Raw genomic sequence first — 17565 nt, 5'->3', positions numbered from 1 at the left:
CTTTCTTTTTTATTCTGCTTTCTAGCGCTGTAAGACAATGCACCATAAAACTGCATTCGAGTTGTGATCGCTGTTTTTGCCCCGTTTGGTTCCCACTCCACCCATTTCCATTTCAGTTGCCATGCAAATTTCTGCCTTGTGTTGCTTGTGTTCCGTCTCGAATGTTTTCCTCTTTCCGGGCACATTTGTCAAGGTGTCTTGTAAACAAGGAACCCAGACCAAAGAAACCCAAAGCAGCCAGACCAAAGAACCCAAAAGCACCCAAAGAACCCAGAACCAAGCACCGTTAGATCAGATGCAGACGGAGTGCTTATATAACGCATTGCGCCAACCGAATTTGTATGTTTTATTGGTTACCTCTTTAGGCCATAAATGGTAGTGACAAAAGTCGGAATTTATGGCCTGCCGACAGTTCTGATAAATAACCCAAGGCCCGACTTTGGCTTAGAGGCCTGGGGTTTGGTTTTCTTCGGGAGATAGGGCGTTTTGCAGGTGGGGAAAGCACCTAAGAGAGCCATAAAATGTTTTATCTTCGACGCTGTTCTTCCAGCACTTCGTCGTGAAGAGCCTGGAGTTAATTAGCAGGGAATAGATGGCTTTTAAAATTCCACCTCTTTGGGCCTACAGAAGCCAAGGAAAATTCATGGCTCTACGTTGAATTGAAGAAAGGAGAATAAGGCATTGGAACTCTGGTTCTTTGTTTGTTTTGGGATAGAATTTAATTCTCTTATACCATACATAATCCCTATGTAGACATATATCGAATTACCTCCTACATTTTTATAGTTCCTTCCATTCAAAGATGAAATAAATATTTTTATTTTCTGTGTATTGTTCTGATGCTGTTCGGATGGTGGAGACACAAAAGAAAGAGATTCTCCTCATATGGCCAGGCTCAGTTGGTTCGGTTTTTTCGCTGCTTTTTTATACGTGCAGTTCACTCTTTTTCAGCTGGTTGCCTCACCGTTTTCAATATCAGATTACGTGCGGGCCATCTTTTGTTGTTGGTCGGGGACTGGGGGCTTTCCTTAAGTGCTGCAGTGCTTTTCGGCATATCAGATGTTGCTAATGTGGCTCCGCTAACTGTGGGCCGGGCTCGAGCGCTCCACTTGAAAGGAGAGCTTAGATACGAGATACTTTTCTCGACCTTGAGATGGTGGTCGAGGTTCAGCTCCCGGCCCCGATAATCGGATTTGTGGCACACCCCGCTCTGCAAGATAATCGCCGAGTGCAGTGAGGCGTGGAGAGATGACCAAAGGGCATCCAGGAAGTTCATTTGATATCCCCAAGATATCGGATACATTTTTTTATAGAACTACGGAAGCATTGGGCTTTAATTAGTTGTTAGACTTAACTGGGTTCTTTTACCATCTTAAATTCCTTTTGGACTAATTAGATAAATTCATAAATTAAGTAAACAAAAGTCTTGATTATTAAATTAATGATTTATTTGCTCATTTAATAAATCCTATACGGTAGAAAAAAACTTGGGATCTATGAATTATTTAACTGTAGTGTATTCCGACATTAAGTTAAAGACTTTATATTACCTAAAGTTGCTTTCTTCCTGTCTTCAGACTTTGTAGATTTCCTTCATCTCCCTGCTTCTGTTTCTTACATTTTCAATTGCGGGCAATTAGCAAATTCTCTTTAGGTTCGCTATAATGACTGTCTAACGTAAAATGTCGTCTTACACTCGAGTTTTATAGCTTCCGCTTTGCATTATCAAATATTATTGGTGTTGTTCTACCGCTTCTTATAACCTGCTTCTTTTTCTTCTGCTCACTGTTTGCAATTGCATGTCGTCACGTCAAGCTCCAAGAAGTGGCAAGAAGAAGCAGAAGAATCAGCGCATCAGCTGAAAGAAAAAATCCCTTGGCTATCTAATGATGATCATTAGGAGCGGTACTGTAATCACACAGAAGCCAAACTCAAACTCCCAGCTGAACCTTAAGCCAGTTCCTCTGCTTCTTACCCCGCTGCTTCTTCTCGCTTTTTGTCAACACGAAACGGTAATTTCTTAAACAAAAAAAATACAACAACTTCGGAGGCAACAACTGAGGAGCAAAAGATTACTCTAAACATTTGTACACAGAAAATAAAAATCGTGCCCAAAGATATTAATTACTTATTGGTAAAAACATTTAATTTAGTTGGTAGGTAAGGTCTTAGTATTGATTATTTTTTTTGTTTTGAATTTCTCAAAGTTGTTTTATGGAGATGAATCACTCAAATATATTTATAAACGGATGGTAAAATCGTTGGATTTAAAACTCTTAAGAAAATTTTCTTTTGTTTTCTAAGACCAAAAATTACAAATGGACACAACAAAAATATATATTTATTTATAGTATGTATAAATAAATACAAAGTAAATAAAACTATTTAAACAGTTATTAAGTTTGACAAACTATTGCAAAACTATTGTGGATAATTACCAATACATTTTTTAATTAATTTTTTGATTCTTCAAGAATTAAAATTTTTTCGCAGTGTAATTATAGCCAATGCAACCTACATTCTCTCCCTTGAATCTCCACACTCTTGGTCTCTTTCCCTTCTAGTTTCCCCGGTTTTCAAACTCTGAGTGCGTTTTTTGCGGCTGTGCGACCATAGTAACGGCTTTGATTAGTCTTAGGAAGTCGCCTAAGTTTTGTATTCGTCGCGTTGCGTTCATCTTCCCCTGCTCACCCCCTTTTCGCGCAGTGTGGGGCACACTGATGCGACTTTTTTTTTAGTTTGCTTGCTGCTGCTGGCATTTAACAGTTAAATGCTTAGTTTACATCATTAGCATGCCGTTTCCACATATTTTCTTCTCTTTTGACTAATAAATAAGCAATTTGTGGTTGCTTCTTCTACTGTCGCCGACTATGGATTTAATTGGTCTGCGCAAGTTGGTGAGTTTTATTTAATTTGCATAGATTTGCAGGGAATTAGAATCACTTGATTAGCATTGTACAGTTGGGATTTTATTTGCGGATGAGTGAGCGAATTTTTAAATGGAATGAAGAGTGTACAAGAAAAAGAAGCACAAAAAACTTTAAAACATTCAGAAGAATGTTAATAAATGGGCCAATGGCAATATGGTTATGGTAACTCCAACTGTTCAGAACCAAATAAATATGTTAAACGAAAAAAATGTAAATAATAATAATGATAAGTTTCTGTACAACTGCTTTAAATAAACAAATTATTTCGAAGCATTAGCATCCTAAATAGAGAATTTTCCGCCCAAACCTCAGACAATTAACTAAGTAAAATACTAAAATATTTTTCCTCAACCATTACACACTCCAGAAAGTTCATTGACTCGACTTATGTATGTGTTAGCAAAAATGAATTTTCATGTTTTCCTTTACGCTTTGATAAATTCACGAACGCGTTATCAATTTATTGTTTCATTACTCCCTAGTCCAGAAATATTTTATAAATAAAGCCCCGCCCTTATTATGAATGAGTATTTTCCGAGAAATGAATTAAATTGTAGATGTTCTTTGCCGCAGTCATTACACCAAGATTAACACACAGGAATCATTGCCTTTTGGCCAGTTCGTTGCCTGAGTCTTTCGTTTGTGTGTGATTTCTGCTTTTGTCTCTGTCTCCGCAAGAACGAGTGCACTGAAGCATGGACTTTCGGCTCCGACTGCAGGTTTTTGTGTGAGTCTATTATTTATTTATCTGGCCACCAACTCGGTGGGTTCTATTAACAATGTAAACAATACCGTTAACACGACACGACACGTTAGGAAAAAGCGTTTTGGCAGAGGGAGCGAAATAGATACATGAAATGTGCCGCAAGAATTTGCCAAGTTTGTGGGCAAAGAAGGAGAAGCCGACTTCGCCAACTGCATATTTTACCCAACCACCTCAGCTCCCCTTGGCAATGCATCAAAGAATTGAACAACAAGAACAGAGCTACGTAAAAAAGCGTGAAAAAGAGGCGACAGGAAAAACGGTTTGAGGAAAACACTTATTAAATTTTAGCATGCCCAAAGTGTGGATAAAGGTGGCAGGAAGGCTGGGAGGCAGGCGGTAAAGAACCGCAACAACGACCCCAAGAACCACAACTGGGAAAAGTCCGTGTTTGCTCAGCGAAGCATTCCCGGAGTTCCCCGCAAATGCACATACCTGTCTAAGGTGAGGTTTTCTTATATCCACTGTGAAACTGTGAGACACCAAAACAAAAATATGACTCCACCGATTGCTATTATTTCGTTCTGTTTGTTTCTTTATGCTTGCACTTCACCGCCACTCGAGGGTTCGATCATCCTTGACCACAAGAAGAGCCTTCTAGTCTTGGGGTCTTCGGAGAAGAGTCTTTTTTGCTTTTCTTTTGGATTGTCTTAATTTATTACAGTCTCCACACTCCGATCCGTTTTCTCAACGTTCTGAACGCGTCGCGTGCTGATTCCGAACTGAGGCTCAGCAACAAGTTCGAGTTGCTTTTAAGAAAAAGCATTCGAAAGAAAGTTGTCTGCATACGAGCGCGCCAAAGATTCTCGTTTAAAAGCTGCAGCGAAAGAGATTCTCGCAAGAGAGTTCCAGCTAAGAGAGGCCTCTCGACCGAAGGGAGATTAATTACTGGCTGTACTGCTGATAAGCATGAAATGTCGCTTGTCCGCAGTTTGTTGGCCAATTAAAAATTAGATTTCGCTCTAGATTTGTCCGCGAGATTGGGAAAGGTTCGCGGAACGATTGCAAAGATAGATGCTTCATGGGATATTTGGTTCAATGAACCAAAAGGTTGGGTAGTAATATTCCGTAAAATATGAAAAAGGAATTTCATATTTTATTTCATTTTTAATTCCTTTGAATTGCTTTGAATTGCTTAATATTATTACTTCATCTTATTTTTAAACATCAGAAGTGTTTTTCTTGCTTAAATTAATGTATTTTCTGAATCATCAGAAATGTAATTCATTATTAAACATTTTACACATTTTTTAAAAAAGCATCTGAAGTGTTACGTTTGCTTAAAAATGTATTTTCTGAATCATTAGAAATAAAATTTATTTTTTAAAATGTAGTATATATTTTTTAAATAACGACCATTCAATTTTAATGGAAATTACAAAATGTGTTTTTCAATTTTATTTAAAAGTCCTAAATCAAAGAGTTTCAATTAGGAATTTAATCTAGTGTCTCTTATTTATGGCCCACTCATATCTAACTCATTTCCATAATCCGTTCTTCTCTTTACCAATTATAAAAGCATTTTCAGATTCCTAACCACTGAAAGCAGGCAAGAAAAAATATAATAATAAAAACACACGCATGTGTATGGACATATACAAAAAGACCATAAAGCACAGACATTCATTCCGATGCCAAATGCCGACGCCAATAAAGCCCCCAAGTAAACAATTCTAGGCATTACTCCATTACTCATAATGGCGCAGCCAAATGTCGCGGTCGCATCCTCATCCTCTCCAGCGGAGAAAAGGAGAATCCGATTGGGGGAGCAGCAAAAAGGGAGTGGAACGGGTGCCGGGAATCTGCAGTCGGAGGAGCTCCCGCCCATGTTGTTCCCCAGGTTGCATAAATCTGTTCGATTCATAACACGAAGATTGCGAAGGAAGCAAAGAGATCTGGCCTTGCCTTGACTTTGGTCCGATTTCTTACATATTGTGTTAAACGGAGATGTAATCGTGATGGCAAAAGTGGTTTTGGATAAAATTGGTGTACAAAAATAAAATACTTTAATAATATATTTTTTATTATATTATATTATTAATAAGCTAATTTTTAAACGATTTTTTAGTAACTGGGCTTGCGCAAAAGGTGTAACATATCATTTCAACTTCCAATAAAATCTTAATTGTCTCAAATTCTATAAAATAAAAAGTACCTATATTATGATGGAATTTGTATTAGTTTAAAAATATTTATTTATATATATTTTTAGTTTCCCAAATCAAGACAAGCTTAGCTCACTATATTATCACGTAAACGCTCTCAAAAATATTAAGATCAATGATATGAATGATAATCATAATCGTTAGGAGATTTGTTTTTGTACGCTATTTGTCTGCTTAGTTAACGTTCAAGTCTTATGCTTTAATTATATTTTCCTTGGAAAAATGGGTTGGAGAAATTTTTGTTACTGCATTACCATGTTACCACTTTTCTTAAGATGAGTGATATAAAATAATCAAAACAATTAAGAGTGTTCCACAATTTAAACATGCCTTAATGACACACTACAAAAATTTGACATAAATAAAAAATCCAAACCAAAATAAGAATAATTTTAAATAATAATAATATAATAATATTTTATGAAATCTAATCTAAAAAATTATCTAATCTAAATCTAATAAAAACGTAAACAGCAAGCATATTAGTTATAACTTATAAGCTTAAAGTTATATTTTGTATGTCATTCATTGTGATTAGCGCAATAAATATAGGTTATCACTTGTCGCGCTAGGAAAATATTAATAAAAACAAAAAAAAAAATGTTTTCTTTAAATAACGTAAAAAAAGGTTATATTTATTTAATATTCCTTGTGCTGTCTGTGGAGTCACTATGGCATCTCTAGTCCCCGCAGTCGGGTTCCTTTATCAGCCTTGTCTTCATCGATCGCGTCGCAGATTCTGTCTGTCTGATCGCGGGTCCGTCGGCGGGTCTGTTGTTCAGGTCCCTTGTTCTGGGGCCTGTTCCTCTCGATCTCCCTGTTCGTTCCCGTTGAGTCGTCGCTTTGTCTTGACTCCTGGCAGGCTTTGCAGCTCGGAGGCGTGTCTGGCCGGGGCGAATAAAAACAGAATAATATAGAATGAAATATTTATCGCCATTAGAGCCTGATTAGCTGCGGGCGTGTTCTGGTCATCGTTCTCCGGGGCTTGGACCACGTTTCTCTCTCTCAGTCCGCCTTGCCCACCCCACTACATGATTTTCTGATGTTCTGGGCCGCGAAACTCTTTTGGGGGCACTTAATAAGCTTTTCTGGTGTGATTGTGATGGGAAATTGATATGTTCATTCAATTATGTGCTCTGGTCGTGTCAATAAACTGATTGCGATCGTGTCCAGCAACTTGCCGACCAATTAGTTTCCCAACGAGACCTGTCCGATCAATTTGATTGATAAAACAGCGGCCGGTTTTAGGAGGAGTGTTTGGGATGAAATGAAGTCTGGACGCGCTGAAGCCCACACAAAAATGGGCAGATCTTAAAAGCAAAAGTCATCTCATGTGCTAAGTATGTACCATGGCGAGAATAGTTCTTCGAACGAAAGAGCAACAAGGAAATGGAAAGTTGATCCGGGACTTATTCGCTAAAGATAAGAATCTTGTTGACGTTGCGAAGTTTTAATAAATTGCCAATTTATTTTGGCTATATTCTGTTATGAGTAAAATAAACAGATTGTCAAAAACACCTAATATTTATATCTAGTTGTACCTGTTAATGTTGGTTGTCGACGACAACTTGTCGTACAGAATATAGAGCAAACTGTCTAATGACTTAAGTTTCCTTTGATTTCTGATTGTTGCTCTTCATAATTTTGAAATATCTTTAATCTTATCAGAGTTATTTGTTTGTAACCCTTTCGCATTACATTGAGTAAATTTTGTAAAGCCCATTAATGCCAACATGGAATCATAAGATAAGATATAAGGGAATTACAGATGTTTTGTGACGTTTTTGATTTATTAAAAAATAAAAAAAATCCAAAAAGACGCAAAAACAGAAAACAGCAAGAACAAACATTTCGTCATAAAAATTCTTAAGGGGTTATATACCTTATTTTTTTCAACAAAACGATTTTTTTTTTTTTGCTGAATCCTAAAGTATATCCCCTAGAGAACATCTTTCCAAATTTTCATACAGATCCGAATAATAGTTCGATAGGAAAACAGCGTTTTGCCGCGCTCGACTTCAATAGTTGCAACGTCAACGTAAAACTTTGAATGCGATTATCTCAAAGTCGTGTTTTTCCAAAAGTGCCTTCGCTGTGACCACGATTGCGCAAGAACTATTTGATCGATTTTCTTCAATTTTTTTTTAAATTATTCGTAATGATTGTGCCGAGTTCGTGAACGATTCAGTTTTTATGCGCCAATTTTAATTTCGCAGATCAGAATTTTTAAATAAAATTTTTAGAACTCGAAAAATCAACTTTTTGGAAAAATTGTTACTGTATGCAGAAAAAAGCAAATATTCTTAAAAATAATCGTTCACGAACTGGAAATAATACTATACTAACTAAAAATTTTTGGTTTTTTTATATAAGTTGACCTGCTGGTTTTCCATCGTGGTCACCGCAAGCCGCTATAAAAAAAAGGGTTCCGAAAGAATTGCCATAACTTAAATTATTCATATTTTTTCAAGAACAAAGGCTTGTTGTTTCGATAAAAACATGTACTATCAATAAATAAAACCTTCACTGTCATAAAATAATTGCTACACACCAAAAAAAAATCCAAAGTTCCCTCAATTTTTTCGCTCAAAAAAGGTATATAACCCCTTAAACAATAATGGTGTTTTTTGGGTGCTTTGCAATTTTTTTACAACATCTTTATGTGATAAACTTGGATAGCAGGAACAAACATTTAGCGGTAGAAATTTGCAATTTCTTTACCATATCTTTATTCAGATACACCTTTCAAAAAATTCATATCTTCTGATTAGCAGCTATCCAGGAGATAAACGATGAGACCTGGACATAAACGGACGGCGAGTTTGGCTGACCGCATGGCAGCTTTCCCCAGGACACAATGCCGATTAGGACATTTCCCTGAACGAGTGGACCTCCCGAATCGGAGGTGCAAAAGCTGGTGCCGCCGGTGAGAGGACCCGTGCACAGATTCGTGGTGTGGACATCCTGACCCTTGGTGCCCAATGCCGGGGCACACGAGTTCAGGCTGATGATGGGAATGTTCTTGGCCTCCTGGAGGGTGGCGGGATACGAGGGGCTGTTGGTTTTGCTGGTGCTGCCCCATCCGAATAGATTGGCCGATCCCGTGGGTCTCGATCCGGAAGATGGCAGCTTGACCGCAGCCACTGCAGCGCTCCAAACGAAGGCGGTGGGCGTGTAGATCAGTCCGATATCGTAGGGAACGGTACCTCCGGTATAAAGATCATTAATTACGTAGTGGGTGATTTTCCGCTTTTGGGTGGTGCTCGCTGTTCCGGCCACCGCAATGCTTCCCGCCACGAGGGTACTTCCCAGCACCTGGTTTCTATTCGAAAGGCAATGGGCAGCAGTTACCAGCCAGTTGGCATTCAGGATACTAGCGGCACAATAATGCGTTCCGCCGTACTGCATCGATACTATGTAGGGAGCACTATTGGCCGCCGCCGCCGTACCACCCACCACTCGTCCTTCAGGTTGGGCTAGGGCCATTCCCGATCCTTGGCAAAGTCCTATGGCCAGGAGAAGAAAACTGGCCAGGGAACTATGGCGCCACCTTGCTTGTCGTCCATTCGCAATCATGGTTTTCGAGGAACTGTTTACCAGTGCTGCCATTTTGTCCTCTTTCCGGACAGATTTGTCCTTTTTTTAACGGGTTTATCCGGAAAAAATTTTAAACATCCCCTATCCGGAAATCTGTCCTTTTTTCAAAAATAAGGTTTTGAGTGTTATTTTTGCCAGTCGAAAGTGTGTAAACCTGTTTTTATATGCTAAAACGCCTTTTTAACCATCAATCTTACAGTTCGGCACTTAAAAAATAATTATTTTTACAAATTATCAAAGAGACGTAAAGCAGTCGATGGATTTTCTATATAGTACGATTTTTTCTGTAGCAAAAAAAGAGGAAAACACTTTAAAAATTTCTCAATTTTTACTCTCTGCTTTTTTGTCAGAAAAAAATTTCAGATTTTAACGACTCTTATTCGGGTTTGACGCAGATATTGCATTTTTTTTGTATTACCAATATAGTTACTTGAAATGCTTTTATTATTTTAATAATTTTAAATTATTACGTATACGCACAAAAATTAACCATGGTAAAATGATAAAACAAAGAAGGATGTGAGTCGGGCGCAGTAGGTCATTACATAATTAAATTTAATATAAAATCCATTTAAATTAAGTAATTATATAACCCATTGGTAAAACAGAAAAATGGAGGCGCATTTACTTTTGTCCCTTTTTTTGTCCTTTTTTAAAATTTTTTGTCCTTTTTTTCCCTGTTTTTTTTGGCTTATCTGTCCTGTTTTTCAAGCTGAGTGATGGCAGCACTGCTGTTTACATCGGCTCTATCCGACGGCTTTTTAAATTAATTCGTGATACCGAATTTCACGCGAGCCAGCCAAGAAAATGATAAGAACTTTCAATTAGGGCCCTTGTCTTATTGATAACAACTTAATATAATTTAAGATTAGACGGTTTTTTATATATATTGCTATGATATACTGTGTCAACAAGGTGGATAGCTGTGAGAGCTGCAATATCTCAAGTTTGTCATTCGTTTCATTCTAGATTCTAATGGGATTCCCCTATGAAGAGAATAAGTAAAATCCGTTTTTAAAACCTGAGCAAAAATGGGTAGTTTTTATTAACCAGATTATAATTTTTTTACAAATTTACAGCTCTTGAAAAACTAACTAAAATAAAACGTCGTTAACTCATAAAATGCGCAAGTACATTTAATCAATAAAACAGGGAAATATTTTAATATCATTGATGCAGTTGTAAATGTAAGTCAAAGCTTTTTTGATCATTAAATACGAACAGCCCGAAAATATGTGAGATATAATATATCTAGTATACACTCCCGATCAGTTTGACCCCAACGCTCTCTGTTCTCCACTCGAAAGATAAGATAAATTTTACAAACAACATTTTTGTGATATAGTCGCTGCAGTGCGTAGGAAAGTCCCACACTTAAGTCACCAGCCACTGAAGGCACAACTTTGATTGCTTTTATTGAAGGAAAAAATCCCAATTGTTAAGTTTACGGCACCTGTTGGTTGGAGGATATCCAGGAAATGAACGAGGAGACCTGCACATAAACCGAGGGCGAGTTCGCCTGACCACAGGGTAGCTTGCCCCAGGACACGATGCCAATTAGGACATTGCCCTGGACGAGTGGACCTCCCGAATCCGAGGTGCAAATACTGACGCCTCCGGTGAGGGGACCAGTGCACAGATTGGTCGAGTGGACATCGCTGCCCTTGGTGCCCAAAGCTGATTCACAGGAGCTCAGCGAGATGATGGGCACATTGGTGGCCACCTGGAGGGTCGAGGGATAGGAGGCGGTGTTCGTGGTGCTGGTGCTGCCCCATCCGTAGAGATTGGCGGTGCCAGTGGGCACCACTCCGGCGGAGGGAAGCGTTACGGGAGCCACGGCAGCGCTCCAAACGAAGGCGGTGGGCGTGTAGATCAATCCGATATCGTAGGGAACAGTTCCTCCGGTATAAAGATCGTTAATTACGAAGTAAGTGATGCTGCGCGTCTGCGTGGTGCTGGCTGTTCCGGCCACCGCGATGCTGCCAGCCACAAGAGTACTTCCCAGCACCTGGTTGCTGTTGGTCAGGCAGTGGGCCGCAGTGGCCAACCAGTTGGAGTTCAGGATACTGGCGGCACAGTAGTGGATTCCTCCGTACTGCATGGACACCGCGTAGGGAGCACTATTCACAGCCGCCGCACTTCCGCCCACCACTCGTCCTTCGGGCCGAGCAATCGCCACTCCGGCGCACACCTGGCACAGGCCCAGGATCAGCAGGAGCACACTGGCCAGCCACCTTTTTTGCTGTCCGTTCGCTATCATAGTTTTCGCGGAACTGTTTACATCGGGCTTTATTATCGCGCGTTTAAATTAATTCGCGATACCAAAAATTCGCCTGCGCTAGAAGATAAGGCTTTCAATTACCGGCCGTGTGTTCTTCAGATACCCGCTTAATATAATTCAAGATTAAGCGCCGCCCGAGCAGTGACTCTTTGGGAAAAATACGTTGCAGTCATAGGATGGGCAAAACATTTATATCTCAAGAATGCCTATTCAGCCTTGAGAGCTTTTAAATTTGAAAAGTGAAATATTTGAAAATCACTGTTCACCTTTTTGGTATTCGGTATTCACAGTCCGGTGCAGTCACCGGGGCGGTCCCTCTTCCTAAAAACTAATAGTGTGTTTAAGGCATTTTTCCACTATGCGGTTTTTTCGGTATTTTTGTATATTTTCGATTGGCAACGCGATAGGCGGACGTGAGGTGTTTCCATTGGCAAACGCGTCTGAAAACAGCTGTTCTGCTATTGTCATTTGCGAGCTGAAGTAAACAATGAATTTAAATAATTTGTTATTGATAATTGCAAACGCAGAACAGCATTAGAATAGCGTGGAAACATTGCTGCAATGATGAAAGCAATACCTACATCCTGTGATATGCTGCTTGAGTATTTTTTACGGCAGAAAGCAAAAGGATCTGCTGCAGAAGGCGTTCATATATATAGATCTGAACAGTCATTTAAATAATTCTTTGACACGACCTGCGACAGCAGTAGCTGCAGCTTCTGCGGTGGCACGTCCCTGAACAGAATCTGAGACGGGGCAGAAACGCCTACAAGGACATTGTGCGCAAAAAGGAGGGAGATGTGCCCATTTCCAGCAGTCGCCTGTCAACGTGTGTGGTTTGAATATGGAATGGCCATCTATGGTCAAAGCAGATTATGCACCTGTGCATACCCTGTAGTTCTCAAGGGGGCCGGTGGCACTTTCGGGGTAGAAAAGGGATCGACCACCCAGTGGTCCCTTAAGGGTCAATAGGTGGCGTGTGTATTTTTTACAAGAGCAAAAGAGTTATCGGAGAGTGAACACTTCTATGTGAACACTTCTATATGAGTTAAAAAAATTGTAAAATGAAATTTTTGACAAGTATATAATGATTTTAATAACGAATACAACTTTATTTTGTTTATATAAAAAACAAATTTAAAAAAAGTAAAAATAATAAAATAAAAACTTAATAATGAGATAAAAAAAAATATTAAATGATAGAATTTTATTTCTTTTTATATTATTTATATTTAATAATGAGCAATTTAGCTGCAGCAATATTTTTAACAATAGCGGTGGTTCAGTAGCAAAACGTTTTCTTTCCTTCCATAACAAGCGGATTTTATTGGTGCTTAGATATATAAAATAAATATATAAGTACCTAATTTTATATACATAGAACTAAACAAAAATAATATTAGCGAATGTTTTTATTGCCATCGATTATACGATATCGGTAGTCGCAATATTAATCGTAACGGATTGCCATAACTACCCAACCCCGCTACCATCACTAACCCAACGTTTGCGCCAAATTTTGTAAACATTGTATTTAATTTGTCTTATTGTACATTTAAAGTGTTATATTTTGTTGTGATCTGAAGTGTCGTCAACAGGTGAGTAACACCATGAGTTGTGCAAGTGAAATACCTAATAATGTGTGATATTTAGCCATGAACAGCAACAGGCACATTCGTCGATTTGTTAAAGAGGAGAAGGAGAAATAGTGGTGCAAAGGACTCCTACGTAAGTCTTTTTTCTTTGATATAAATATTTTAGTGAAATTTTCTTCCTTTTTAGATTAAAGCCATGAGATCGTTGTTGCTGCCAGAAGGGGGTTTAAAAAACTTGCGGAGGGCTCTCACGGATGAGTTTGTTGTGGGATTTAATGTTAAAGGCCTTTCTGGAAAAAAAGCCGTAAACTCCTTTACACATTTCTATGGTGCACTTCACGGTAGGTTATTTTTATAACTGTATTTTTTATAATACACTTAGTTTCTTGATTCAATTTCAATCTATTTACTTAGAATGCCATCTGTCTTTAATCCTATTTCTTTCTGTCTTTTTCTGCTTTTCACTTTTAAAACATGGTTTGATGTAAACAGGCTTGTATAACAAAATCTTAAAACATGGTTTGATGTAAACAGGCTTGTATAACAAAATCTAAAAATATATATTTAAACCCATGCAGAGGGAATTATAATTTAGTCCAGAAGTTTGTTACGCAGTAAAGGAGACCTTTTCAAACCTATAAAGTAAATCCATTTAACCATGTCCGTCTGTCTGTCGGTTCAAGTTTCAAAAGCGTGAAATAAGTCTACATTTAACTATTGGTTATTCTTATTTTATATTTATGCTTTTCTAGTCACAATTTTATTCCTGAAAGCTGCAAGGGTATTAAAACTTTGGCTTGCCGAAGTTAGTTTCTGTTCTCATTTTATTTTAAAACACTAAAATCTTATTTTTTTTTAGATATTGTTTCTGAATCTGGTAATGCAGAAATATTGATTCCCAAGGCAATTCAATTGCAAAAGAAACGATTTTTTAAAAATAAATCCAAATCAAATAATAACAACAATGAGGCACTCAACAAAAACGTGTCAGCAGAGGAATTTGTTCAATAAATATAAATTAAAAAATAGAAAAATTGTCTACTTATAATACAATAAATTAATTTAACAAAAAGTATTTTTTCTTGGGAAGTTTCATAGCATTCAGCTTTTTTGGTATTGAAAACACCAACCCCTTTTCATACCCCTTTTCGCCACAAAAGGGACCGATAGGTGGTCCGATAGATGGTCCGATAGGTGGCCCCTTTTGTGGCGAAAAGGGGTATAATATGGGACCACCTATCGGTCCCTTTTGTGGCGAAAGGTAATGCAGAACTTCGCCATATGACCACCGCCTAGGACATGCCGTGGTAAAAGTGGATAGAAATTTACATTGCGGGTGGTATGAACGGGAGTTAGTCCCAAGCCCCCGGTGTATGGCGATTTCGCTAGTTCGGGACCAGTCCCGGCGAACTACAGGGTAATATTTCCCGCTTCTTATCAGCCTCCTATCAGTGTTGGGTCCAGAAAACTGTTCATGCCTGGTTAATACTGCTTAAAAATACCACAAATTTCACTTTCCAGCCCTGTAACGCGATAAATTTTCACCCTCCCCTCCTCATCCCTCGCCCACAAGTTTTGTATGGGATTTGGGCGCGTTAAACTGTAAATGGATGCAAACGCGACGCGTCCATAATGAGCAGAGGGCATTAGGCTGGGCCGCATCATTGACATGCGACGAAAATGGAATGTTCAGTACATTTTTCCACAGGAACCCTGTGGATAGAAGAAGAGACAAGTTTTTTGAATGTTTGACGAAGGTTCAGAAATGGCCGGTATATTTATTAGTATTTTGTTAAAAATTTAGTATTTTCGGAAAATGTGGCTGATGGCGATGGCAGCACGACGTCATTCCTCCTCCTTCTTGTTGCCATAGCGCCATTTAAATCGCGCAAGGAAACCCATCTTAGCAGTCGCGGACTCTGAGAGCTTGAGTCAGACTGGGCCTCTTCAACGGCTGCGGCTGGCGCTGGATCCGCTGTGTCTGTCGAAGGCGAAGGCGATGAAGGCGGCGACTGCCAGTCCTGGGCCTCTACCTCTTCAGCCGCGCCCGGCACCTGGACGGAGACCTCACAAAAGAGAGTCTTCTGGCCGCACTGTGCCACGCAGGTGTAGGTGGTGTTACTTCCCACCATCGCCAACACCTCCGTCAATGGCTTTTCTAGAAATTTTAAGGCCGGAAGTTCCGCGGATGACCATTGGAACACTGTCGCTGATGGCGCTGGCGCTTCTGACGATGGTGGCGCTTTTAATTTGGCTTTTAAGCCATTTAAAACGTCTTTTTTATACAGCTCATCTGAACTTTCCGTACCTCCGCCTCCACCTCCTTCATTTGATCATGCCCTTTTTTTATCTGAGACTTGGTCTCAGTCCCATTGGCGAACCTGGGGCGTTTAGCCTCCAGGCGGGGTACCGGTGCACCGCTTGATTCCTTCTCCATATTTTATAAGTTTATAACAGCGGTCGGCAGCTTTAGCTGGCTTAGGCGAAGTTTAGTTTAGTTTTTGATTAGTTCAGACATTAAGAGTGGAGAGCCGAGATTTGGAAACACTTCGATATATGGAGACACAGAAGTTTAAATAGCTGTAGCACGATTTGGGGTCGTCGGGGAGATTTAAGGCTACCACTCGATATAAAACAAAATGTCAACGTATGTGTGTGCCCACCCCCGGGTTATAAGTTTGCAAAAAAAAGTGTGACCAATCAAAAAAAAAACAAATTTCGAGCGGAAAATACTAGACCATACCATACAGATCGTCATCTGGCCAACAGCGTCGTTTCCAATTTGTGTTTTCATAAACTTACGAAATGGATATGGAAAATGAAATGGAGCAAAGTGATTGTGAAGAAGTGGAAATGGATACAAGTGAAAATACAGGCACAGGCATCTCAGCTGAGATGCTCATACTAGCTTGCCCATTCGTCGCCGCATACAAAAAGGAGGAAGTGGAGAACTCCATTCGAAAGTGCTTTTCCGTAGTGGACAAAGAGTTGGAGAAAGGGGGAGGATTGTCCCTAACATCCTTGCTCTTGAAGCCGTCGCAAAAGTGGGATTAACCGTTTTTCCCGAGGTATGTTAAATACAACAAAAATACCTCTTAACAAAGGTAAAAAGGTAGTGACGATCGCACCATCAACATACAAAAGTCTTTGATATCACATTTTGTGACGAAAATTCCCAAGATAAGCCTAAAAGCCGAGAAATCATTTTATCAGAAATTTGTTCCTTAGTTTCCACAAAAACAACATTATTATGTCCTACACTAAAAATAAACTTGATAAAATTAACAAATATAATTGTTAAACAGTTCTCAACCACTACACTACTACATTTACTACTTACTACGATTTATTGTTCCAATTACACTGATCGGCATAATTATTTTGACAAATTTGAATGTTAATTCCGTTTAAATGACCCAAAAATGTTCTTAACCCATTAGCACCCTTTGAAAAATTAGGACATTTTGTGAAAGTCAAATTTTAAACTTTTTCCTGGGCCCCAAAACAAAAATGTTTTGATGCTAAGTTTTTCCCCAATCAAAATTAATAACAACTGCAAAAAAAAAAATTCAAAATAGCTCAAAATGACAATTTTAGCCGCTTTTTCCTCCTTTTCATGCAACATTTTTCTGAGATCGTTCCATTCTAAAAATCATAAAAAATACAATCTGTCAAAATAATTATGCCGACTAGTGTATATTAGTTTAGATTACACAGGCCGACAAAATGTGACATGGGTCGGTGTCCAGGCCTGCCACCACGCCTAAAGTCCATCAGCTCTGGTATTTGCGGTATCTTTAATTTAAGAAAATCACAAATTTTCTTCGTCATTTGGGATATATCTTCAAGAGTGGTCAACCAATTTTGGTAATCTTTTCGAAATTAAATAGTTACATGTCTGTTTTATACGGTCTTTTTGGAAAATTCAATCTAACTCAACCACAAGAGGATGTGGGAGCATTAAAAATTTTAAAGTCACAGCAAAGTTTAAAAATCTTCATTTGTGAACAGCGGTTAAAAATTAAATAAAAATATTTTCTTCTACAATGCATTTTTGATCCAAAGACACCTTATGTCCATACTGTTTAGGACACTCATCAGGTTTTTGTGAATTGTTTTGGAATTTTTAAAATTGTTTTTCTTACTTCCTTCACAGTGACGATTCACAAACAGTGCCCAAACCTGTCACTTTTTTACGTAACGCATAACTATTTTTGAGCACAAGTAACCCTTC

At 38.7% G+C, this 17565-nt stretch overlaps 2 protein-coding genes and 1 long non-coding RNA gene across 3 annotated transcripts; 1 reads left to right on the top strand and 2 right to left on the bottom strand.

Annotated features, from left to right (window-relative positions):
- Nucleotides 1-8612: 8612 nt before the first annotated feature.
- On the bottom strand, nt 8613-9436 carry Phae2 (Phaedra 2). Its single transcript, XM_017156526.3, has one exon. It carries the CDS (start codon nt 9432-9434, stop codon nt 8613-8615), a length of 822 nt encoding a protein of 273 aa, XP_017012015.2. The 5' UTR covers nt 9435-9436.
- Nucleotides 9437-10829: 1393 nt separating this feature from the next.
- Nucleotides 10830-11870, bottom strand: Phae1 (Phaedra 1). Its single transcript, XM_017156527.3, has one exon. It carries the CDS (start codon nt 11713-11715, stop codon nt 10900-10902), a length of 816 nt encoding a protein of 271 aa, XP_017012016.2. The 5' UTR covers nt 11716-11870; the 3' UTR covers nt 10830-10899.
- A 1128-nt stretch (nt 11871-12998) lies between these two features.
- LOC138913715 (uncharacterized) lies at nt 12999-14403 on the top strand. The gene is made up of 4 exons (XR_011419516.1): nt 12999-13334; nt 13390-13464; nt 13519-13672; nt 14191-14403. It is a non-coding gene; the product is annotated as an uncharacterized lncRNA (long non-coding RNA).
- Nucleotides 14404-17565: the final 3162 nt, after the last annotated feature.

This window comes from Drosophila takahashii, chromosome 2L (genome assembly GCF_030179915.1).
Source record: "Drosophila takahashii strain IR98-3 E-12201 chromosome 2L, DtakHiC1v2, whole genome shotgun sequence".
Classification (NCBI taxonomy): domain Eukaryota; kingdom Metazoa; phylum Arthropoda; class Insecta; order Diptera; family Drosophilidae; genus Drosophila; species Drosophila takahashii.
Note: the sequence above shows the minus strand (reverse complement) of the source record. Positions and strands in the feature narration are given on the sequence as shown.